Here is a 22,731-nt window from a genome sequence, read left to right as displayed (position 1 = left end):
GTCAGCGGGGGCCCGGGGCCCCACCCCTTCCTGTAGGTCGCCCTGCCCCTGGGAAAGTCCAGATTACCGCCTCTTTCACTTGGCCTAAGCCTGTGGCCCCGCCTCCCTCCTAAATGTGGGACGCCTGTAAGCAAACCCAGGTCACTCGCACAGAACTACCTCCGAAGGAAACCGAAGCTGTGGCCCCGCCCATCTCCGGCCGAAGCTCAGGTTCCGTCTACTTCCGAACACAGACCTTCAGTACTCGACTGCTTCCGAAGAAAACCGAAGCTCTTAGCTCCGCCTCCAAGCTGTCTCCGCCTCATTCGGAATCCAGTCCAGGCCCCGCCTTCTTCCCCGGGCCAGTCGCGTCCCTCGTAGCCCGAAACTCTAGAGCCTCCGCCTTCAGATCACGAAGCCCCGCCTCGTGGTGTATTCGGCTGGTAGATCCTGCGTCCAGGGTTAGCCGCGGACGCGTGCTCCCGGCGCCCGGTGCCAGCTCTTTCCCGGCCTACCCCGTAGCCTGACGGGGTTAGCGCACCCGGCTCCGGATCGCGCAGCTCCGCCGCCCCAGAGAGAAGCGGGAACGGGAACGCGCTGGGCGAGGAGGCGTGGCCGGCCCGGGGTGGACCGCGGGGCCGGGGCCGCTCGGCCATCTCCTGACCAGTGGGCACCGCGGAGTCGGGCCCAGGTGGGCCCAGGTGGGCCCAGGTAGGGGAGCCGGTAGATGTGGATGGGTCGCCGTGGATCGGCGGGTGACGGGGGCGGAGGCGGCGCTGGAGGGCAGCCCAGCTCAGCGTGGCGTAACAGCCTGTGGCTTCGCAGGGCGGACCTGACCCCGCTGGGTGCTCGAAGTTGGAGGTGGGCTGGGGAGAGGGCCTGAGAAGACCCTCATGGGTCCCGCTTTCCGGGTTGTAGGCAGAAGAGGGGTCTGGTGCTCCAAAAACAGGTGCAAGCTGGAGGCCTGGGCTCCTCGGAGCCCTCTCGAAGACGGGTGTGGATGGGTCTGGAGACCTACATGCTCGAAGAGGGAGGCTCTGGGGGACCCTAAAGGGATTCCTGGATCCTCGGAGGAGGAGGAGGTGGAGGTCTAGCCTCCGGGATTCTCAGAGAAGACGAGGGGTAGAAGTCTGGGTTCTCAAAAGAGGGGGCCTGGAGGTGGAATCCTCTGTCCTCGAAGGAGGAAGGGCCTAGAAGTCCGGATTCTTATGTTGTCAGAAAGAAGCTGAGGGTAGGTAGGACTCCACAATCCTCGACAACTGGGGCCAAGGAGCAGATTCCTGAATCCTCGAAGGGGGAGGGGCTGGGAGTCCTGGATTCCTGGGTTCTCATTACGAACCTCTGCCCCCTCCCCCAGGCCATGTCACCCGAAGAATGGACATATCTAATGGTTCTTCTTATCTCCATCCCCATCGGCTTCCTCTTTAAGAAAGCTGGTGAGTCAGGTTCCCTCCCCAGTGGAAAGTAAGGAGGGGTGGAGCAGGGTAGGGGGAACCCCCTGGAAGGTTCCAGGCTTACGCTGTCTCTTCTCCCTGCAGGACCTGGGCTCAAGAGATGGGGGGCAGCCGCTGTGGGCCTGGGGCTCACCTTGTTCACCTGTGGCCCCCACACTTTGCATTCTCTGGTCACCATCCTTGGGACCTGGGCCCTCATTCAGGCCCAGCCCTGGTGAGGATGGGGTGTGGGGAGAATGGAGGGGGAGAGGAAGCAACCTGTTTCCTCTTTGGGTCTTTCTCCATTTCTGTTTCACTCTGTGGACACCTCCTGTTTATCTCTTGTTGCTTTGTGTCATTTGTCTGTTTGTTTGTTTGTTTGTTTGTTTTCTCTGCTGCCTTCTTCTGGGTCTTGTCCCTGTGTGTTTGTCTGGGTCCTCTACATCCATTTCATGGATTCAGGAGAGAGGAAGACATTACTGTCTGCTGGCCCCATCACCATTGGTATTCCCTCTCCTTCCCTCCCTCTCTCCCCCTTCCAGTAGAAAGCATTCACCCTGAAGCTCTCTTAATTTCTTCTCATTCTTTTCACTGTAAATACTTGTATATGGCTATGCCTCTTCTACTGCCGTGTCAGTCTTACTCGTTCTGCCCCCATTTTCTGTCTCTGAAGGTGGGGAGGTGGGGGAGGATTTGTAACTAGAATCTGGGGAGGTGGAGGCCAAGTGCCCAAGCTCAGCACCACGGCCTCCTTCCTCTGCCCCAGCTCCTGCCACGCCCTGGCCCTAGCCTGGACCTTCTCCTACCTCCTCTTCTTCCGTGCGCTCAGCCTGCTGGGTCTGCCCACTCCCACGCCCTTCACCAATGCTGTCCAGCTGCTGCTGACGCTGAAGGTCAGATTCCCCTCCACCCTCCCCTGTGCCAGTTAACCCCCCAACTTTTCCTACTCCTCCCTGGGGGACAGGGGAGGCAGGATTTTATCTCCCGCACATCTGAGGGCAGGACTTCCAACTCTCAGCTGTTCCCTGGGGTAAAGAGATATCCCAAATAACACGTGTGTAGATGCCAGATGCTGAGCTAAGCGCTCACTAACATGCCCTCCTTGCATCTTTGGGGCAAGCCATTTTGCAAAAGAGGAAGACCAGCTTTGGGGAGAAGGCCCTTATCTAAGAACATGAAACCAGGACACCCAGGTCTGGCTCTCAGTCACCTGGGAAGATGGGTGAAAAGAGATTCCCAGGACCCACCCCAGTGGTGAGTTCCCACCATGCCCTAGGGTCCACTGGCATGTTGGTGAGCAACGAACCAGGTCTCTTCAGGATGGGAATTCAGGACAGGCAGTTGTTGCTTAGCCAGAAGAGTTGGAGGAACGGCCTTTCAGGTGCAGGGATAGTGCATGTTGAAGGGAGCAGCTGGCATCCAGCCGTGTGCTGGCCACATGGAATGGTCCAGGAAAGAAGGAGGAACAGCAGGGGCCACACCACACGGCCTTGTGGGCCAACATGAGGAGTTTGGACTTCTTCTTGTGGGGGCCCAAGATCCCTTGGAAGAGATTTTTGGTGTGTTGCTGTCATGTGACCAAATTTGCACATTTGAAAATACTCTGGGTGCTTCGAGGAGATTGCAGCAGAAAGGGCAAGATGGGATGAGGTCAGGCTCCTTAATCAAAGCCCAGCTGGCAAACAGTGGTGGCAGCTTGCTCAGCCTGTCAGTAGGTCGGCAGTCTGAGTTCCAACAGGAAACGCTGCATTTAGGAGAGCTTGAGGAGTTATCATTTACAACAGGGTGGAGGACATGGAGGAGCCAGGAGGGACAGCGCAGGAATCCTGGACCAGCAGCCGGGGAGGGTTGCCAGGGGATGAGAGGGGGTGCAGGAAGGGGAGCCTGGAAGGAGAAGACATACATGTGTACAGGCACCCATCCTGAGAAGATTTACCTGGAGTCATGCCAACCCAAAGTGATCCTAAAAAGGAATAAAGCTCTAGCCCTCAGTCCCGCCTTCCTCCCTCTCCACCTAAGGCTCTTGGTGGACTAAACAAGAAAAAGCAGGAAGGCACAGAGCCCCTCCCTGGTGCAGAGACAGCCTTGGGTCTGTGCAGAGAAGGCTAGAAAGCAGACCTGGAGGGTCAGGCTGAGCGTATTCAGCCCAGTAGTCGGGGCAAAGCAAAAGAGAGACCTAAAGGACTAGATCTGGCGAGCGAATGGATGGTGGTCACACTGCCCAAAGGGAGAGTCTAGAAGCAGACCTGGTTCAGGGAATGGGTAATACCAGGTTCCACTGTGCACATGCCCAGTAGACATCCGAGTATTGGTAAGAGGCAACTTGATGAATAGGTTTGGAGGAGAGAGGTCTGACCGGGGGTACAGTTTGGGAGTCACAAGGTTTGTTGGGGATATCTAAAGCTACAGAGAGAAGGAGAGAACAGAGGAAAGACAGATGGGCCCAAGAGTGAGCCCCAGGAAAAGCCTACCAGCAATAGAGGCACAAAAATGCCATTACTACAACCCTAGATGCCCCCTGGGGAGTAGAGCTCAGCTCCCAGCTGCACCCCAGTGTCCCTTGGCTCCCAAGAGGGGTAGCTTAAGGGAGGTGGTGTGAGGGGGTGCCAGTTCTGACCTGTGCCCCACACACACACACCCCTTCCTCTCAGCTGGTCAGCCTGGCTAGTGAGGTACAGGAGCTGCACCTGGCCCAGAGGAAGGAAATGGCCTCAGGCTTCAGCAAGGGGCCCAGCCTGGGACTGCTGCCCGATGTCCCCTCTCTAATGGAGACACTCAGCTACAGCTACTGCTATGTGGGAATCATGACAGGTGAGTACACCTGCCCCGCAGGTTTGCCTCTCCTTGCCCTTTCTTTCCATTCCGGCATCTGCTGCTCTGAGGGTGAGCTTCTGTCTGACCCACTGGACCCAGGGCTTCTCCAGGGGAGACACGGATTGCTCCCAGTCTGTGATCCTTATAGCTTTTGGGGAGCAAATAGGAGCTGAAGGAGAAAAGTCTATGTAGACTTGCTGCCCAGGGAACAAATATGCACGGCTTATGGCTGCATTTTAGTATCAGAAAATATTTGTCATGTTGACCTCATACAAGGCTTTCTTTTTTATGACAACTTTATTCAGCTGTAATTGACATATTTTCCCACAGAGAATCACGTCCAGTTCACTGGTTTTTGCTATATTCACGGAATCGTGCAACCATCCCCACCACGTAGTTGTGGAACAATTTCATCACTCCAGAAGGAAACACTGCCCCCTTTAGCCACCATCCCCCAAACCTCTTTGCAATCCCAGTCCCTGGAAACCACTGGTTAACTTTCTATTCATGTAGTTTTGCTTATTGTGAACATTTTAGGATGGAAGCATACCACATGTGGCCTTTTGTGACATGTAAGGCTCCTTACCTCTGTCACTTCTGTTTATTATTATTATTATTAGAGAGGGCGAAGGGAGGGAGAAAGAGAGGGAGAGAAACATCAATGTGTGGTTGCCTCTCGCGTGCCCCCTACTGGGGGCCTGGCCCACAACTCAGGCATGTGTCGTGACTGGGAATCCTACCCGCAACCCTTGGGTTCGCAGGGCAGTGCTCAGTTCACTGAGCCACACCAACCAGGGGCCCTGTCACTTTTGTTAATGCCCCACTGCCCCTGCCCTAAGCCAGGCCATCGTGTTATCTGAAATAGTCTTGCATTTTCCATCACTGTCCTTCTGCTGTCCCCGCCCTGCTCAGCAGCCGAGGGGTCTCCTGAAATGTGACCAGGACTCGGCATTTCCTGCTGGAACACCTCACTGGGGTTTCCTAGCGCTGAGAACAAAGCCCAGAGTCCTCCAGGGTTCCTGGGAAAGGGTCTGTGTGTCCATCTGTCCCTGTGTCTGACCAACCCTATTTGCATCAGAGCCTCATTGCCTCTCACTGTCGGGGGTCTTTGTCCCTCTCTATAATTATCTGTCCATCCTTTCTTCTCTCTGAATCCCTTGTCCTCCCCTCTGCATCCTTGTCCCTTTCACTGTGGGTCTCCTTACCCGGTCCCCGCCGGGTCCAAGTCTCTGACAGCTACCCCTGCCCCTCCTGCCACAGGCCCGTTCTTCCGCTACCGCACGTACCTGGACTGGCTGGAGCAGCCCTTCCCCGGCGCTGTGCCCAGCCTGCGGCCCCTGCTGCGTCGCGCCTGGCCGGCCCCGCTCTTTGGGCTGCTCTTCCTACTGTCCTCGCACCTCTTCCCGCTGGAGGCCGTGCGTGAGGACGCGTTCTACGCCCGCCCGCTACCCGTCCGCCTCTTCTACATGATCCCGGTCTTCTTCGCCTTCCGCATGCGCTTCTACGTGGCCTGGATTGCGGCCGAGTGCGGCTGCATTGCTGCCGGCTTCGGGGCCTACCCCGTGGCTGCCAAAGCCCGGGCCGGGGGCGGCCCCACCCTCCAATGCCCACCCCCCAGCAGGTCAGGAGGCGGGAGGGAGGTGACCCAAGACCCTGCAGGCCCCATCACCACGGGCTGACCCTGCCCCTAGCAGGGAGGATATTGGGGAGCACAGGGGCAGGTCCACCACCTGTTGTTGGCGCAGTGTCACCCCTGGGTCACCACAGCCCATCTTCTCCTGTCCTGGGGAACAGCACTCCTAATCCCTATGGATAATCCCTTGTTGCTAGCGCTTGCCACCCTTTGGGATGAGGGATTGCTCTTTGTTGGTAGGAGAAGGAAGGTGATATCCTAGCAACCATTTGCCATCCCTCTGTTGCCATGGAAGTGTCACCCCAATAACCCAGTTGCTCCTGGTTGTTCAGGATGCTACCCTTGGGCAGTGATGGCTTGCCCTTTTGTTGCTAAGGAAATGGTTCATTAGGAAACTGGACATACCCTTGGTCCAATCCTATCAGCCAAAAGGGATGCTCTTTGCTGCTATGGGAATGGCAACCCCTAAACTGCCCCTTCGTTGCTAGGAGCCAGTGCTCACCACCCATGGGATGTCATCGCATAACTTGCAGGTGCCCTCTGATTCTAAAGAAACGGCATCCCTGACAGTGCTGGCCTCTAGCAGAGGGGACACCATTCCAGCAACTGTAGGTTGCCTTCTTGTGTTGCTGAGGAAGATGATCCCCTGGTAATGAAGGATTGACATTGTTGCTAGTAATGCCACCCCTCTAGCTCCTTCAGTGCCAGGTAAGATGCACTGGTGGTCAACTAAGGGCTCTCTTGTTGCTAAGGAAGTGTTGCTCCTAGGTTGCTAGGGAAATGGTACCCCTAGCAACAGAGAATGGACTGACTCTGTTCCTGGCAACCATGGTCAGCTTCAGCCAAGGCTGGGGGAGCAGCCCCTCCTCGATGTAAATTATGAAATATTCCTTGATAGGGTGGGGCCATCCCCTCGTGCATATGAACTGCCATTCCGTTTCGGTGGAGATGGCCCCCCAACATGAACTTTTTCCCACTGCCCTCACGTGGACTGGAGAGGGTGTCCTCCAGAAAATGTCAGGTGGAAGCCAAAGGCTTTTTTTCTTTTTAAAAAATGTTTTTATTTTTTTTTATTTATTGATTTGAGAGAGAGATAGAGAAGAACATCAATTTGTTGTTCCATTTATTTATGCATTCACTGGCTGAATCTTGTATGTACCCTGACTGGGGACTGAACCCACAACCTTGGCATACTGGGATGGTGCTCTAACCAACTGAGCTCCCCAGCCAGGGCTTGAAGGCTTTTCTAACCCTGCCAGCCCCACTCCGAGTGGATGGCTCCCCTCCCATTATCAGAAGCCACCAGGGCCCAGGCTGGGTAGCTCAGTGGATTGAGTGAGGGACTGTGAACCAAATGGTCGTAGGTTCTATTCCCAGTCAGAACACATGCCTGGGTTGCCCGCCAGGCCCCCAATAGGGGGTGTGTGAGAGGCAACCACACATTGATGTTTTTCTCTCTCCTCCCCTTCTCTCTAAAAATACATATGTAAATAAATAAATCTTGTAAAAGAAAAAAAAGAAGACGTCACTAGGGGCTCAGGTGGGCCAAGGATGTCCCCCACATCATGGGGGTGTTAGCACCAGTGACTCAGGAACCACTGTTTTGCTGGGAATGACACTTCTTGAACAACCGTGTGGACCAATAGCCAAAGGCCCTTCCCACAAACTTTTCTAGACATCCCAGGCATTGTTGCTAAGGAATACCCTCTTCCTAGCAACAGAGACCATCCAGGCCTAGAACATTTCCCTAGCAACCATGGGCCACCTCATTGTTAAAGATGCTACTTCCCTAGCAACCACTGTGTCTGACAACACCAAAAGGATTGCACTTGGAGGTTTCTCTAAATACACTGAGCTTGGTTGCTAAGGAATGGCCTTTCCCTGGCATCAGAGATCAGTGAAGGGTCAGGTTGCTAAGGACCACTACCCTAGCAATGGGTAGCCCTTCGGGGCTTTTTCACAGGGCCTCATTTCCAAGAGAACAATTATTGATGAGCTCTGCTCCCCCTTTTCATCATCCTCCCCAAAACGGGCTCCTTGTCTGGGCTACCCTCCCCTGTTGCCCTAGCCACCGTGACAGCCAGAGAGGGCTGTCACCTGCCCAGGATCCCCTCCTTAGTGTCGGGGCTGGGACAGTAGCTGGTGTTGGGAAGGGGCCTGGCTGAGTTGCATGTCTGTCCCCCACCCTCATCCTCCACCCCCAGTCTGGAGAAGGCAGCTGCCCTGGAATACGACTATGAGACCATCCGCAACATCGACTGTTACCGCACAGACTTCTGCGTGCGGGTGCGGGAGGGCATGCGGTACTGGAACATGACGGTGCAGTGGTGGCTGGCGCAGTACATCTACAAGAGCGCGCCCACCAGCTCCTATGTCCTCAGGTGAGCCTGCCTGCCCTGGACCAGATGGAGCTACATCTCCCAGCAGCACTCGGGGCCACTTGCAGCTTCTCTGGCTGGGCCTCCACCCCTGATCATCATGGGAGTTGCAGTTTCTTAAACCTCTTGTGCTTCTGCTGATTGCATTATCCTGGGAATTCTTCACTGTCTTTGGGCCTCAGTTTCTACCTTTGTAAAGATAGCCTTACTGGACAGAAGGAGTACAGTGAGTCCTGTGGACTCAATAGCCAGACTTTCTGGAATCTCAGCTCTGGAAATTAACTAAGAATCCTGGGACAGTGAGTTCTGTTTCCTCTGACACATGGGGGGAATGCTGTTACCTGTTTCATAGGCTGATATGAGGATTGAGCGAGATAAAGTGACGTGTACTTAATGTGAGGCCTGGCAGGTGAGTGCTAGCTGTATGTTGGGTTCTATCATTCTTCACTCCTCTGCTGTTTCTTGAGGAGGAGACCTTGTGCCCTCCCTTATCTTCTCTACCTTGGGAAGTAGGAACTGTTATTCCCATTTGACAGGTGAGGACAGTGCGACTTAGACACATTAGGTCATCTCCCGAGGGTCTCTCAGCCTCCCTGGAGACACCAGATGAGGTCAGGATACCCAATGGCACTTTCTCATAATGAAGCCATTGGTGGTGGGAGTTCTGAAGGTGGACTTAGCTCGGTGTGTGATCTGATTTATGATCTCAAGATCGACTCTGGCCTTGTGTGCAGGACATAGTAGACGTGGAGGAAGGCAGCAGGAGGTAAAGCCAGGGGACAAATTTGAAGCCCTTGGGGCTAGTGAGTTGGGAGATGATGGTGTCCTGGAGTAGGAAACAGAGGCTGGAAGAGGATGGATTTGAGAACTGGGCTCGGGAGTGACACGGACTGGATGTGGGGCATGAGAAAGAGAGGGTGTGAATCATGACACCCAGGTGATGGGCACAAGTGACTGAGGGCAGGGCAGGGCCATTCCTGAGAAGGAGAAGACTGGGCAGGAGGAAGTTTCAGGACTGGGTGTGATAAGGAAGCAAGACTTGGGCTAACTTTGAGGTGACTGTGAGATTTCCAGCTGAGGTTATTGGATGGGCTGTTAGTTCTGTGATTCTGACGGTTTCACAGAAAGACTGGTAGAAGAACTGGACATTTGAGCATCATCAGGAATAGGTGATATTAAAGCTCGGGGCCCTGTGGTGTTTAAACCAGGGGTTCTCGACTGGGGCTTTGGCACTGCCCCCCAGGGCGCATTTGGCAATGTGCGGGGACATATTTTGTCATAACTGAGGTGCTCCTGGCATCTGGTGGGGGGAGGCCAGGGATGCTGCTCAGCATCCTAGGATGTTCACAGGACAGTCCTACAACGAAGAACCAGCCAGTCTGGAATGTCAGTAATGCTGAGACTGAGAAAGCCCAGTGTGGACCAGGGACAAGGAGAAGCAAAGGTACAGCCATGAGATTAGAGGGAAGTCTGGAAAGTGTTTATTCTGGAGGAGGGAGAGACGAGGAAACCAAACATTCTAAGGCAGCAGGAGGCATCATTTTTGTCAGATGCTTCCAGGAGCTCAGTGCGATAAAGGCAGGTGGGGCCACTGGGCTGGGCATGATGGAAGGCAGCAACCTTAACGGGAGCAGTGAGGAGCACAGAAGTGAAAGGCAGACTGGGTAGTTTCAAGAGAGAACAGAAAGGAGACATCAAGGAGGAGCTGAGATAGGTGTGTGGAGAGTGTCTGCTGCACAGGGAGCTGGGGAGGATGCGTAGGAAGCAGATCGGGGGGAGGACAAATCTGACTTGCATGGCTATGAGTCCTGTCCTGTTCCCCACTCCCCCACCTCAGGGAAAGTGTCTTTAAATCCTGCCAACCCAGAGAATTCTCTCTGCACCATCAACAGGAAAGAAAGAACACAGTTCTATTCTTGAATATGCGTTAAGCCAGATTACCATGCCTATCACAAGTCACTTGCCACCAAGACAGAAAGAAATCTCACCTTTTTACAGGCCCACCCGTAGAGTCCTTTACACAGCACATCCTCAACCAGAACATAAGTTGGCCTCCAGAAAGGGCCTCCTTTCTTTTTCTTTTTCTTTAAGATTTTCATTTCGGGCCCTGGCTGGCATAGCTCAGTGGATTGAGCTCGAGCTGCGAACCAAAGTGTTGCAGGTTCGATTCCCAGTCAGGGTACATGCCTGGGTTGCAGGCCATGACCACCAGCAACCGCACATTGATGTTTCTCTCTCTCTATCTCCCTCTCTTCCCTCTCTAAAAATAAATAAAATCTTTAAAAAAAATGTATGTTTTAAAAAGAGATTTTTATTTATTTTTTAGAGAGGGGAAGGGAGGGAGAGAAACATCAATGTGTGGTTGCCTCTCATGTGCCCCCTGCTGGGGACCTGGCCCACAACTCAGGCCTGTCCCCTGACTGGGAATCAAAACTGCAACCCTTTGGTTTGCAGGCCCTCACTCAATCCACTGAGCCACACCAGCCAGGGCTGGATCAGGAATCTTGATCCCAGATCCCCAAAGAAGAAGTGGGTAGGGGCTCAGGTGCCCAGGTGGGGAGGAACAACAGTGATGAGAGGGGGGTTAACTGAGTTCCTGAAAAGAGCAGAGACACTCAAATCTGAGGGAGGAGGGGCCAGGGGCCTGGACTCCTGGGTCCTGACACTCTCCCTCCTGCAGGAGCGCCTGGACCATGCTGCTGAGTGCTTACTGGCACGGCCTCCACCCTGGCTACTACCTGAGCTTCCTGACCATCCCATTGTGCCTGGCAGCCGAGGGCCGGCTGGAGTCGGCGCTGCGTTGGCGGCTGAGCCCAGGCGGCCAGCAGGCCTGGGACTGGGCGCACTGGTTCCTGAAGATGCGGGCCTATGACTACATGTGCATGGGCTTCGTGCTGCTCTCCATGGGCGACACCCTCCGCTACTGGGCCTCCATCTACTTCTGCATCCACGTCCTGGCCCTGATGGCCCTGGGCCTCGGGCTGGCTTTGGGTGGGGGCGGCCCCAGCAGGCGGAAGGCAGCATCCCAGGCCACCAGCCTTGCCCCGGAAAAGCTCCGGGAGGAGTAAGCTGCCAACACGCCCTCTGCCGGTCGGGCCAGTTGCCAAGCTTCTGCCTGGGGATTCTGTGAACCAGGCTGCTGTCTGCTTTCCCAGAAAGGGTCCTTGGCGTGGCTCAAGGCCTGGGGCCTGGGGAGGATGCCTGTCTCCACTCAGTACCTGCCTCTCACGGGCTAGGGCCACCGCCCTCCCTGGTTCCCTGCTTGCTGCACTTGCCGGCTCCAGAAAGTGTTTCCCTCCTGCAAAATCCAGACGCTGTCTAGACGAGACTGCCTTTGTCCCTGCCAAGCTTCAGGTTTTCAGAGAGCTGAACTCTGGACTCCCCCAGACAGCAGGTATAGACGGGGGAAGTCCCCTTCTCTGCTCCACAGTTGGGGGAGGAGCTCCAGGGTGTGGGTAACCTCTTTCTTGTGGCCTTTGTCCCACTTTTATGGCATCACACCGGTGTGTCAGGCCTGGAAGGGAGCATAACCTTCCATTTCTTGAAGGGCAACTGAGACACAGGTGAGCCAGCCTGGAGACCACCATTCCTGCAGCTGCCACCTGAGGGTCCCAGTGCTCCTGTAACCCTCTCGTCATCCTGTGACCTAACGGCATCCAAGTGTGCCACTCTGACCCAATAAAGTGTTGCTCATAGACCCTGTATGTGGAAGTGTCTGGCTGGTATACCGACATGGGGGGGGATCAGACCACCAAATCCACTGTCCTTTGTCCCGCCCCAGTTCCCAGGATCCACATTGGCACCTGTGGACTTCAGTTCCCAGGAGGCCTTTGGGAGCAGCTTCCCTGAAAGATTATGGGGAAGTGCATGCTATTTTCTCCGGGCCACCTGGTGCCCAGGTGTGACCTGCCCTAGGCCCCGCCCCTCCCTCAGGCAGTGCCCTCCCAACTGGCCGCTGCTAGAGACGGAAACGCAACCACTCCCGGGGCCATGGAAGAGAGCCCAGAGTGGGAACCTGAGGCCTGGGCCTCCCCCGGAGGGTGGCCAGCAACCTGGGAGGCCCGGGCAGGTGGGGAGCAGGCGGAATCCCTCAGGCTGGTGAAAGTCCCCGGGGAGGTCGAAAAAGGAGGCCTGGTGACGCCTGGATCCGGAAGGCAGAAGGGGGAGGGGTTGTGATTCCTGGGTTTCTGGGGGAGAAAAGAACTGGAGGTTGGGAATCCAGGGTCCTGGGGAGGAGAAGGTTAGGGGCTGGGACTCAAGGTGTCTGAAGAGTGGGAGGGGCATGATCCCAAACTCCTGTATAAAAGGTAAAGGCAGCTGAAGAGTAGATTCCAGGGTAGGAGGGGCCAGGAGGGTGCACACTGGGTCTAAGAGAGGAGGGGCTGAGGGTCTAGACTCCTGGGTCTGGGGGAGGAGGGGCTGGGGACCTGGACTCCTGGGTCTGAGGGAGGAAGGGCTGGGGTCCTGGACTCCTGGGTCTGAGGGAGGAAGGGCTGGGGGCCTGGACTCCTGGGTTCTCCCAGCCCCCTGCCCTCCTCTCCAGGCCCATCGCTGTCCTCGGTGCTGAATGAGCTCCCCAGCGCCGCTACCCTTCGGTACCGAGGCCCTGGGGTGCTGCCCTGGGGGGCACTGGAAGAAGATGAGGATGGAGAGAGGAGCATCCAGGCCTTCGCAGAAGCGGCCCAGAAGGAGCTGCAAGAACCTGTCCCTTCCCGGGAACTGCCCTGGCCCATGCAGGCCAGACGAGCACACAAGTGAGCCCCACCTGCCACTTGGACCATCTGTCTCTGCCTCTCTCCAAGCTGCTTCTCTGTGTTTTCTCTTGTCCATCTGTGTCCTGCTTCTCTGACTCCGAGGAACCCTGTGTTTCTGGGGCTTGGGACTCACTTCTTTCTCTGCCAGGTTCCCATCTTCACTGATCTCCTCTCTTCCTCCAAGACCCTGCCCGCCTCTTACTATTTCTGTCTGTGTCTGAAATCTGTATCAGTTTTCCCTCTCTGCTTTATGTCCTCCTCCAAGGCTGTCACCTTCTACTCCTTTCTTTGCTCTCCCTCTCTCCAGACTTTGCAAGGCCGGGGGGAAAGTACAAATGCTGGGCCTCTCTTGTCAGGATAACAACAGAAAAACATTAGACACAGGTTCGAGGCCCTAACAAGAATGGGGCTTGTGGGCTGCTCCTTTGGCCCTTGAAATTGAGCCTTGTTGCTTTCTATAATTCCGACACCAATTCCGACGTGTATGAGGGGTTTCCCCGTACAGCCCCAGGCAATTCCCAGATGCCAGCTGGGTATCCTACAATTCAAGTCACTTCTGACACCATCTACTTGGAGACAGCATCAGATCCCACAGGTTGGGAGCTCAGTCCCACAAATCTGTGCCCACTTCGGACACCACTCACAAGTCCAGTTTGTCACCTGAGCTTCTTACCAGCCAACTCTAGATTGGAGGTTCCGGCACTCCATCCTTGGCTTTAGTTTGCTAGAGTGGCTCAGAGAAATGTAGCTCACAACCTCACACCTTTCTTTCCTTTCTCTCCATTCCTTTTTGTTTGTCTGCTTGCTTGCTTACTTTATGACGCTATTTGCCTATGGAAAAATGATGGAAAGACTCAAAGAGTTTCCCTATAGTGAGAGCCCAGGTGAACCCCACCTGCAGGGAGAGATAACATCACAGCCTCCCTGAAGCGCCCTGTGAGCCCCATCCCTGTTGCTCCCCTCTCTCCTGGGTCTGGATCCCCAAAGGGCCGGGTTCCCCTGCGCCTGCTCTGGGACTGTGTAAATAGAACCCCACAGTCGTGCTGTTCTGCCCACTGCCCCTGATCAGCATCACGCATTTCTTTTTATCGCTACAGTATCCGTGTTAGGAGGCTACCACAGTGCATTATCGGGCTGCATCTGGGGAGTTCCCATTTGCAGCAGCTCGGCCTTTCGTTTTACATCTCTGGCTCTGTTTCCTCCCAGGCAATGCCATGCCAGGGACCAAATGGCTCAGGGTTCGAGGTCGGGGATGGCCAAGTGGGCCCTGCTGCTTCGGAGGTCCAAGGAGAAGATGCGAGAAGGCCTACACACCTTGCAGCCCTGGGCATGGACACTGAAGAGGATCGGGGGTGCGGTGGCGCGGGGCTGGAGTCTGCGGATGGGCCTGGACTCCCGGGTCCGAGGGAGGAGAGGCTGGGGCCCTGGACTCCGGGATCCGAGGGAGGAGAGGCTGGGGGCCTGGACTCCGGGATCCGAGGGAGGAGAGGCTGGGGGCCTGGACTCAGAAAGGACCCGCGGCCTGTCTGCCGCCCCCTGCAGGTCAGTTTGGCGCGGGCACCGAGTCCTACTTTTCGCTGCTGCGCTTCTTGCTGCTTCTCAACGTGCTGACCTCGGTGCTGAAGGCCTGCATGACGCTGCTGCCCACCTGGCTGGACGGGGCTCCCCCGGGTCCTCCTAACCCTGGCGCTTCCTCGCCCTGCGGTCCCTATAATCCCCACTCCGAGGGCCTGATTCCCTTCTCCTCCCAGCTCTTCAACCTGCTCTCGGGAGAGGTGAGTACCTGCCCCCTCCCCCCCCACGTCAGGGAGACCTTCTCCCAGCCCCCCCCCCCCCCCCCCCCCGACCCCAAGTCCTGACCACCCACCCACCAGCCCCGCGGTGACCTCTGCTGCGCCCGTCCCTCCCTAGGGCTATTTGGAATGGTCCCCTCTCTTCTATGGATTCTACCCGCCGCGCCAGCGCCTGGCCATCACCTACCTGTGCTCCGTCTTCCTCATCGGCCTCCTCTCCCTGCTGCTCATCCTGCGCCGGTGAGTTCCACCCTGCACACACGCAGACCTCCGACCCTGGGGCCGCGGTGGTGGTTGAAGCCCGCTCCCCAAGAGTCCTGAGTCTCGCTCTGTAATCCTTTTCTCCCTGTTTGAGCTGAAATACGTGTTTTAAATGCTTCGTAATTGCTTAGGGCCAGGGATAACGATGGGAAGTTAGCTCCACCTGTGGCTAGTGGGGTAGGTATGCTATAAACAAGGAAGCAAATTATTACAGTTTTTTTTTCTGGAAGGAAGAAGAGCCAAATAGCAAACAAATAGCATTCATTCATTCATTCATGCATGCATGCATGCAACAAATATTTACTGAGTGGAGGCTGTGTGCTGGGCATTGTTCCAGGCAGTTGGCTGATCGGACAATGGAACAAGCAAACAAAAAATCAACAGATCACGTACTGGTGAACCTGACACCTTAGCCAGGAGACAGGTGACACACCGTAAGTCATAAAGGAGCCAATTACATGGCGTGTTAGAGGGCAAGGTTGTAACTACAACTCAGGTGGGAGATGAGGGTTGCTTGGACCAGCATGATGACAAGTAACAAATTTTGGATTTCATTCTTTTCAAAAGCTTTTAAATTTATTGATTTGAGGGAGACATCAAGTTGTTGTTGCACTCATTTATACATTCATTGGTTCTTGCATATGTCCTGACTGGGGATAGCACCCAACACCTCAGCATATCAGGACAATGCTCCAACCAACTGAGCTACTGCCAGGGCTGGATTTCTTTCTTTCTTTTTTTTTTTTAACATTGAATTTTTCCAGCTGTTTTGAGATGCAATTGATATTGTAGAAGATGCCACTGATATTGTAACATTGTAGAAGTTGAAGGTGTACAACTCATTGATTCGATACACTTGCATACTGAAATATGATTACCTTACAGGGGATTTGATACACTTACATAGGATTCCTCCATCACGTCACATAATTGCCCTTTTTGTGTATGTGCAGTGAGAACATTTAAGGTCTCCTCTCTGTATTTTTAACTGTAGCAGCATGCTGTACTTTAGATCCCCAGGACGTAGTCACCTCATAACTGCAACTTTGCACCCTCTGACCAGCATTTCCCCATTTTGCCCCTACACCCCTGGTCCCTGGTAATAGGTCATTTCCACGGCTTAGCTCCTACAAATAATGTGGCAATGAACATGGCGCTGCAGATGTTTCTCAGAGACAGTGATTTCAATTCATTTGGATGCATACCCAGAAGTGGGATTGCTAAATCATACAGTAGCTCTGTTTTTAACTTTTTTAAAGGAAACTCCATCCTGTTCTCCACAGTGCCTTTTACAATTTGCAGGCCCACCGAGAGTGGACAAGGGTTCCCTTTTCTCCACATCTTCATCAACACGTATCTCTTGTCTTCTTGATAACCATTCTAACAGCTGAAGGTGATATCTCAGTGTGGTTTTGATTTGTATTTCCCTGCTTGGGCACCTTTTCATGTGCCTGTTGTCCATTTGTATGTTTTGGGGAAAATGTCTATTTTTATCTTTTTTGCTATTGAGTGGTATGTGTTTTGGATAGTAAGCTCTCACCAGGTATATGATTTGCAAATATTTTCTCTCATTCCGCAGGTTGCCTTTGAATTTTGTCAATGGTTTCTTTTGCTGTGCCAAAACTGTGTAGTTTAGTCCCACTTATTAATTTTTGCTTTTGTGGCCTATGCTCTTGGTGTCATATCCATAAAATCATCACCAAGACCAATGTTAGGGAGCCTATCCTCCTATGTTTATCTCTAGGCATTTTCCAGTTTCGGGTCTTATGTTTAAGTATGTGTGACCTGAGTGGAATAAGATAGGGGTGTGAGTTCATTCTTTTGCACGTGGTTATCCAGTTTTCCCACAACCATTTGCTGAAGAGACTATCCTCTCCTCATCAAGTATGTAGGCAAATATCAGTTAACTGTATTAAAAAAAAAATCCATGGCCTGGCTGGTGTAGCTCAGTGGACTGAGTGTAGGCTGCGAACCAAAAGGTCACCAGTTCGATTCCCAGTCAGGGCACATGCCTGAGTTTCGGGCAAGGTCCCCAGTAGGGGGCATATGAGAGGCAACCACACATTGATGTTTCTCTCCCTCTCTTTCTCCCTCCCTCTAAAAATAAATAAATAAATAAAATATTTTTTAAAACAAAGAGAAATTAAACATGACCAGCCTGTGGAAGCCTCTTCAAGACCCCTTTAGGCTACTACATTCCCCCCACAGTCTAGGAGGGGAGATAAACTGTGGGGCAGGCTGTTAAATAACAGCAAATCCACCATTTCAGCTTGGGAGCGGTACTACATAGAAAACAAATGGGATGGTATGATAGAGGAGGGATCTGTTCATTTTTCTTTTCTGAAACAAAAAATAAATAAAGACCAGGTAGGGAAGAACTTCATCTTTGTGGGCCACCCGGTCTTTGTCTCAACCGGAAGTCCACAGCTGCAGGGAAAAGGCAGCTGTCTGCAGCATGCAAACGGGTGCATGTGGCTGTGTTCCAATAAAACTCGATTTAGAAAAACAAGATTTGGTCCTGGGGCTGCTGTTTGCCGCCCCTTGTGATAAAGAGTCATGGCTGAGGACCCTCGTTAGATGGCGTGGTTAGTAAAAGGCTCTCTGAGGAGGTGATGAGTAGATGGAGACCAGAAGGATGAGAAGGAGCCAGCCGGTCAGGTGAACAGGGGAGACACAGGCATTCCAGGCCGAGGAAACTGTGGGTGAAAACGCACTCTGGTGGCAAGAGGTTTGGAGTGATCTGGGAAATGAAAGGCTGGGAGGAGGAGGAGGAGGATTTGAGCCGGGAGACATAGGTGGGTCCCAATCGGGTGGGCCCTACCTCGCTATGTTATGATGGAGCATAGATTTCACAAACAAGGAGAAACAGGGAATCCCATCTGATCTGCATGAAAAGAGGGTTCCATTGGCTCAGGACAGAGAATGGGTCCTGAGAGGGCACAGGTGGAAGGAGGGAGCCCAGGTGGAAGTCTTCTGTGTCTGTCCAGTCCAGTGACAGTGGAGGCTTGCACCGGGGTGGTGAAGGTGGATGTGCAGCTTCTCTGCCCGGTGCTGTTTCTTTCCTTTTCTCTGGTCTTTGGTCCCTCCCCCCAGGTCTTTGCCCCACCCCTCTCCACAGTCTGTTTACACTCTTCCACTTCTCTGAGTCTGTCTCTCCCCAGCCTGCTTCTCCAGGTGTCTGCGCCCCCCCACCCCGAGTCTCTGGCCCCCTCTTTCTAGACCTTTTCCTCCCTCTCATTGAGTCTTTTTCTCCCTTTCTCTGAACCTCTGACCCTCTGGGGTCTCAGTCCCTGGCTACACCTCTGTCTCCCTAGGGTCTTTGTCCTTCACACACCGAGTCCCTATCTCCTAGGTCTCTGTCTTTCCCTTGGGTGCCTGATCCCCTCTGGGTCTGTCTCGGAATTTCTCTCTCGGACTGTGTGGTTCAGAGGATTCCTCGACTCTTTCTCCACCAGATGGCAGCTTGCCAAATGCCCAAGGCCTTAGGGTGTATTTTTCCTTGTCCTCGCTGTTCTGGTTGGCCAACCACATCATGTCTTCTGTGTCTCCTCTCTCTTAGCTCCGTGTCCGGACTGAAGCAGACGTTGCTGGCCGAGTCTGGGGTCCTGACCAGCTACAGCCACCGGGTGTTCTCTGCTTGGGACTTTGGCCTCTGCGGCATTGTCCACGTACAGCTGCGACAGCGCCTCATCCGCTATGAGTTGCAGGTGCGCTTAGGGGGCGGGGTCTACAACCAGATAGGGACTCGGAGGGCAGAGCTGAGAGAAGGGGAGGGGTCTAGACCTTGGATGGATCCGCAGGGGAGATGCTGGGTGGAGCTTTCTCCTCAGGAGGCAGGCCTTGAGGAATGCAAGTGTGGAAGGGTGAGGGGGAGGCTGAAGGTCATGCCTAAGGTCAAAAGAAAAAGCTACCACTGGGAAAGAGGCGGGGCCTAGTGCTCCTTGGTTCAAAGCCGAGAAGGGTGTGGAAAGGGTTTGATAAAGCAGAATTGGAACCTGTACCTAGGAGTGAATACTGGGTGCGGACTCGGGGGGCGTGGCTTGGATGCTGGGCAGGGCCTCCGAGGGATGGGGCCTGGAGGGGCTGGGATCAAAGATTATGAAAGTCCTTCGCCTGGCTGGTGTAGCTCAGTGAATTGAGCATTGGCTTGCGAACCAAAGATTCCCAGTCAGGATATGTGCCTGGGTTGCAGGCCAGGCCCGTAGTTGGGGATGCATAAGAGGCAACCACACATTGATGTTTCTCTCCCTCTCTTTCTCCCTTCCTTTGTAAATAAACAAAATATTAAAGAAAAAAAAGTCATGCCTAAGGTGTTGCACCCTGGCTGGTGTGGCTCAGTGACCTGAGTATGGAACCACAAACCAAAGGGTCTCCAGTTCAATTCCCAGTCTAGGGGCACGCGAGAGGCAACCACACATTCATGTTTCTCCCCCGCTCTTTCTCCTTCCCTTCCCCCCTCCCTAAATAAATAGAATCCCCCCCTTTTTTTAAAAAAAAGGGGGGGGGTTGCTACACCACTTGTCGTTGAGCTGGGGCTCCTGGCCACCGGCTGGGCCTGGGGAAATGGCACCCAGGCGGATGTGTCTGCTGGGCGTAGGTAGAGCTGGAGGAGGCAGAGGTGCGGCGCCGGGCTGCAGTGCGGACTCTGGGCCAGCAAGCCGGAGTGTGGTTGGTGCGGGCGCTGCTCAACCTGCTGGTGCTTGCGCTCCTGGGGGCGGCCTTCTACGGCGTCTACTGGGCTACGAACACCACCGTGAAGCTGCAGGTGTGGAGGAGCCTGGGGAAGAGAGCCTGGGGATCCGGAACCTACGTTGCGGGGGGGGGGGGGGGTCGGGGGGGCCTGACTTCCATGATTCCTGGGTCGTTAGAGGAGGGATGGCGGGGTTATGTTTGGAACTCAGATTTTAGGGTGCTGAAGGAATAGGCTGGGGGACCACCTCTCAGCCTGGCTCCACCAGAACCCCAGAGCCTCTTCTCTTGCCCACCTTCCCTCCCAGGAGTGGCCCCTTCTCCAGCAGATGCCACTGCTAAAGCTTGGGGTGGATTACCTTCCGTCCATCTTCATCTCCGGGGTCAATTTGGTGCTGCCACCAGTGTTCAAGCTCATTGCCCCTCTGGAGGGCTACACCAGGAGCCGCCAGATCATTTTAATCCTGCTCAGGTTCCAGCCTTGGGGGGTGGGCTGGGGTGATGGTGGGGCGGGTGTTTCAAAGGATGTTGGTGCTAGCAGAGAAAACATGGGAATCCCGACAATATGGGGTACAGTGAATCTGGATTCAATCCTGGCTCTCTGTCACTGAGCCTCGGTTTCTTCATCTGTGAATTGGGGAGATTTGTGAAAAAGTTCTGCACAGGACAGGCCTGGCACTCAGTCCAGGCTGATACCCTTTTTTTCTTTAATCCTGCAGGACCGTGTTTCTCCGCCTGGCCTCTCTGCTGGTCCTGCTCTTGTCTCTTTGGAGTCAGATCACTTGCGGGGGCAATGCAGAGGCTCCCGCGTGCAAGGCCTGTGGCTACAATTACAAAGAACTCCCGGTGAGGAGGACATGGGCTCCGGACAACTGGGTCCTCGGTCAGACTCCTAGTTTGGGAGGAAGGAGGACCTAGGGGTAGAAGGCTCCTCAGAAAGTATCTCATACGCTTGTGATTTGGAGACTCAGATGCTTGGGCTCTGGGTGCTCAAGTCCTGAGGTCATCCTCAGCCCTTTCTTCCTTCCCCAGTGCTGGGAGACTCGGCTGGGGCAAGAGATGTACAAACTCCTGATTTTTGATCTGCTGACTGGCGTGGCTGTCGCACTGCTCATCCAGTTCCCTCGGAAGTGAGAGCCCCGCCCCTCGCTGTGGCCCCGCCCTCTTGGAACAGGCACCGCCCCACCGTCCAGCTCTCTCCCGCTTTGCCTTTATAGTCCTGCCTCTATTCCAGTTCTTTGCCCCTTCCACGTGTTAGGTAACTTCTGCTGGCCCCGCCCAGGACACACGCCCCCAGGATGCTTGACAGATCCGCCCCACAGATAGGCTCACTTTTGATTGGTAGGCAGGACAGTGGAGGCGGGGAAAACCCTGGCTGGCACGCGAATGACTATGCCCGACCCCGCCCTTCAGGCTGCTCTGTGGTCACTGTCCCGGAGTGCTGGGTCGTGTGGGGACCCAGGAATTCGAGGTGCCCGATGAGGTGCTGGGGCTCATCTACGCGCAAACAGTGACCTGGGTGGGGAGCTTTTTCTGCCCTCTACTGCCTCTGCTCAACACGGCCAAACTCCTGCTGCTCTTCTATTTGAAAAAGGTGAGGGGTGGAGGTATTGGGGTCTGGGGCAGGAAGGGGCTGAGGGGTGTGACTGGGTCCTGAAGAAGGACTGACCCCTGGATGTAGGAGAAGGAGAGATCTAGGGCACCCATCTTTTAAGTCTGAGGGAAGAAGGGACCTGACTCCGGGGGACTCCTGGATCCTGAGTGAGGAGGGGCCAGGGCAAGGATTCCTGGACACAGAAACAGACTAGGGTTCAGACGCTTGAGTCTCAGATTCCCTTCTTCCCCTGCCAGGTCGTCCTCTTCTCCACCTGCTCCCCAGCTTCCCGCACCTTTCGAGCCTCCATGGCGAATTTCTTTTTTCCCCTGGTCCTTCTCCTGGGTCTGGCCATCTCTGCCGTTCCCGTGCTTTACAGCATCTTCCTGTAAGTGTGAGAGGCGTCTGCTTCTCTGTCCCTCACTGTGCCCTCCTCCAGGATCCTCACTCTTGGCCATCCCTGAGCTCTGCCTGTCTCTGACTTCAGGATCCCACCTTCTAAGATGTGTGGTCCATTCCGGGGGCAGTTGTCCATCTGGGCCCAGATTCCTGAGTCTATTTCCAGGCTCCCTCAGGGCACCCAGAACTTCCTCTTCTTTTTGGGGACCCAAGCTTTTGCTGTGCCCCTTCTGCTGATCTCCAGGTGAGGGGGCCCAAACGGTTGGGCTTTAGTTTGAATGTGTGTGATCTGGGGGCTCCACTGCCTGTGTCCGAGAGAGGAGGGGGGCAGAGGCCTAAACTTCTGGGTCTGAAGAAAGAAGGGGGTTGTGGGCCTGGACTACTGGGTCTGAAGGAGGGAGGGTGGTCCAGACCCCTGGTTTCTAAAACCCATACATTGAAGATATTCTAAGAGCCTTCCTGCACCCTCTAGCATCCTGATGGTGTACACCCTGGCCCTGGCTAACTCATATGGACGCCTCATCTCTGAGCTCAAAAAGCAGATAGAGACGGTGAGCCAGACCGGGTTCCTGGGAAGGAGTCCTGGGGAATATGGAAAAGGACACGGGAGAAGGTCTGTTTCACCTCCATGCCTCTCTACCCTTTATCTCAGGAGGCGCAGAATAAAGTCTTCCTGGCACAGCGTGCTGTGGCACTGAGCTCGGGCAACGGGGCTCTTTGACTTCCCTTGCCTGGCTCAGGGTGACGTCACACTTCCAGACCCAGATCTGCTGCAAACCCTTTGTAAGCCTCGGCCACGTCATCTGTAAAATGGGAGAACTGGAGAAGATTACACTTCCTTTCAGCCCTGTGATTTCGAAATTTCCAGGGTCGTGGACCCTCTGGCTGTTCAGTGAATCTCATTCTTGAATCAATAAATACAGCGGAGTCAGCTGAGCGCTCTTTAAAACTAGCGGGCATCAGCGGGACACAAGTCAATCAAATACATTGGTCTTGAGAGGACC

General features: G+C 54.5%; 2 protein-coding genes and 1 long non-coding RNA gene across 9 annotated transcripts; all 3 read left to right on the top strand.

Moving 5' to 3' along the window:
* Nucleotides 1–130: 130 nt before the first annotated feature.
* On the top strand, nucleotides 131–11,936 carry MBOAT7 (membrane bound O-acyltransferase domain containing 7). Of its 7 annotated transcripts, none has more exons than XM_028530229.2 (8): nucleotides 131–690; nucleotides 1,337–1,415; nucleotides 1,518–1,647; nucleotides 2,179–2,305; nucleotides 4,064–4,223; nucleotides 5,487–5,847; nucleotides 8,064–8,240; nucleotides 10,918–11,936. In XM_028530229.2, the coding sequence occupies exons 2-8, from the start codon at nucleotides 1,340–1,342 to the stop codon at nucleotides 11,303–11,305; spliced, it is 1,419 nt and encodes a 472-aa protein (XP_028386030.1). In that variant the 5' UTR covers nucleotides 131–690; nucleotides 1,337–1,339; the 3' UTR covers nucleotides 11,306–11,936. The 7 variants fall into 7 exon arrangements, with proteins under 7 accessions (XP_028386030.1, XP_028386028.1, XP_035868543.1 ...); XM_028530227.2 differs by having other exon boundaries at nucleotides 416–536; nucleotides 1,334–1,415; XM_036012650.1 differs by having other exon boundaries at nucleotides 416–670.
* Nucleotides 5,923–6,907, top strand: LOC118497611. The gene is made up of 2 exons (XR_004900149.1): nucleotides 5,923–6,269; nucleotides 6,628–6,907. It is a non-coding gene; the product is annotated as an uncharacterized LOC118497611 (long non-coding RNA).
* A 192-nt stretch (nucleotides 11,937–12,128) lies between the features above and the next one.
* On the top strand, nucleotides 12,129–22,658 carry TMC4 (transmembrane channel like 4). Its single transcript, XM_028530521.2, has 15 exons — nucleotides 12,129–12,306; nucleotides 12,781–12,991; nucleotides 14,198–14,343; nucleotides 14,534–14,766; nucleotides 14,903–15,024; nucleotides 18,605–18,752; nucleotides 19,643–19,810; nucleotides 20,043–20,206; nucleotides 20,454–20,580; nucleotides 20,767–20,864; nucleotides 21,148–21,328; nucleotides 21,586–21,716; nucleotides 21,816–21,971; nucleotides 22,200–22,278; nucleotides 22,380–22,658. Exons 1-15 carry the CDS (start codon nucleotides 12,228–12,230, stop codon nucleotides 22,446–22,448), a joined length of 2,112 nt encoding a protein of 703 aa, XP_028386322.1. The 5' UTR covers nucleotides 12,129–12,227; the 3' UTR covers nucleotides 22,449–22,658.
* Nucleotides 22,659–22,731: the final 73 nt, after the last annotated feature.

This window comes from Phyllostomus discolor, chromosome 12 (genome assembly GCF_004126475.2).
Source record: "Phyllostomus discolor isolate MPI-MPIP mPhyDis1 chromosome 12, mPhyDis1.pri.v3, whole genome shotgun sequence".
NCBI classification, from domain to species: domain Eukaryota; kingdom Metazoa; phylum Chordata; class Mammalia; order Chiroptera; family Phyllostomidae; genus Phyllostomus; species Phyllostomus discolor.
This window is presented reverse-complemented; position numbering and strand designations above follow the sequence as displayed.

What these genes read in the sequence shown, in the direction of transcription:
- MBOAT7 (XM_028530229.2), top strand. Translation starts at nt 1,340, where the DNA reads ATGTCACCCGAAGAATGGACATATCTAATGGTTCTTCTTATCTCCATC. An exon ending in CTATGTGGGAATCATGACAG is followed by an intron (nt 4,224 to 5,486) that starts GTGAGTACACCT and finishes CTCCTGCCACAG; the next exon opens with GCCCGTTCTTCCGCTACCGC. An exon ending in CAATGCCCACCCCCCAGCAG is followed by an intron (nt 5,848 to 8,063) that starts GTCAGGAGGCGG and finishes CTCCACCCCCAG; the next exon opens with TCTGGAGAAGGCAGCTGCCC.
- TMC4 (XM_028530521.2), top strand. Translation starts at nt 12,228, where the DNA reads ATGGAAGAGAGCCCAGAGTGGGAACCTGAGGCCTGGGCCTCCCCCGGA. An exon ending in ACAATTACAAAGAACTCCCG is followed by an intron (nt 20,581 to 20,766) that starts GTGAGGAGGACA and finishes TTCCTTCCCCAG; the next exon opens with TGCTGGGAGACTCGGCTGGG. An exon ending in TCAAAAAGCAGATAGAGACG is followed by an intron (nt 22,279 to 22,379) that starts GTGAGCCAGACC and finishes CCTTTATCTCAG; the next exon opens with GAGGCGCAGAATAAAGTCTT.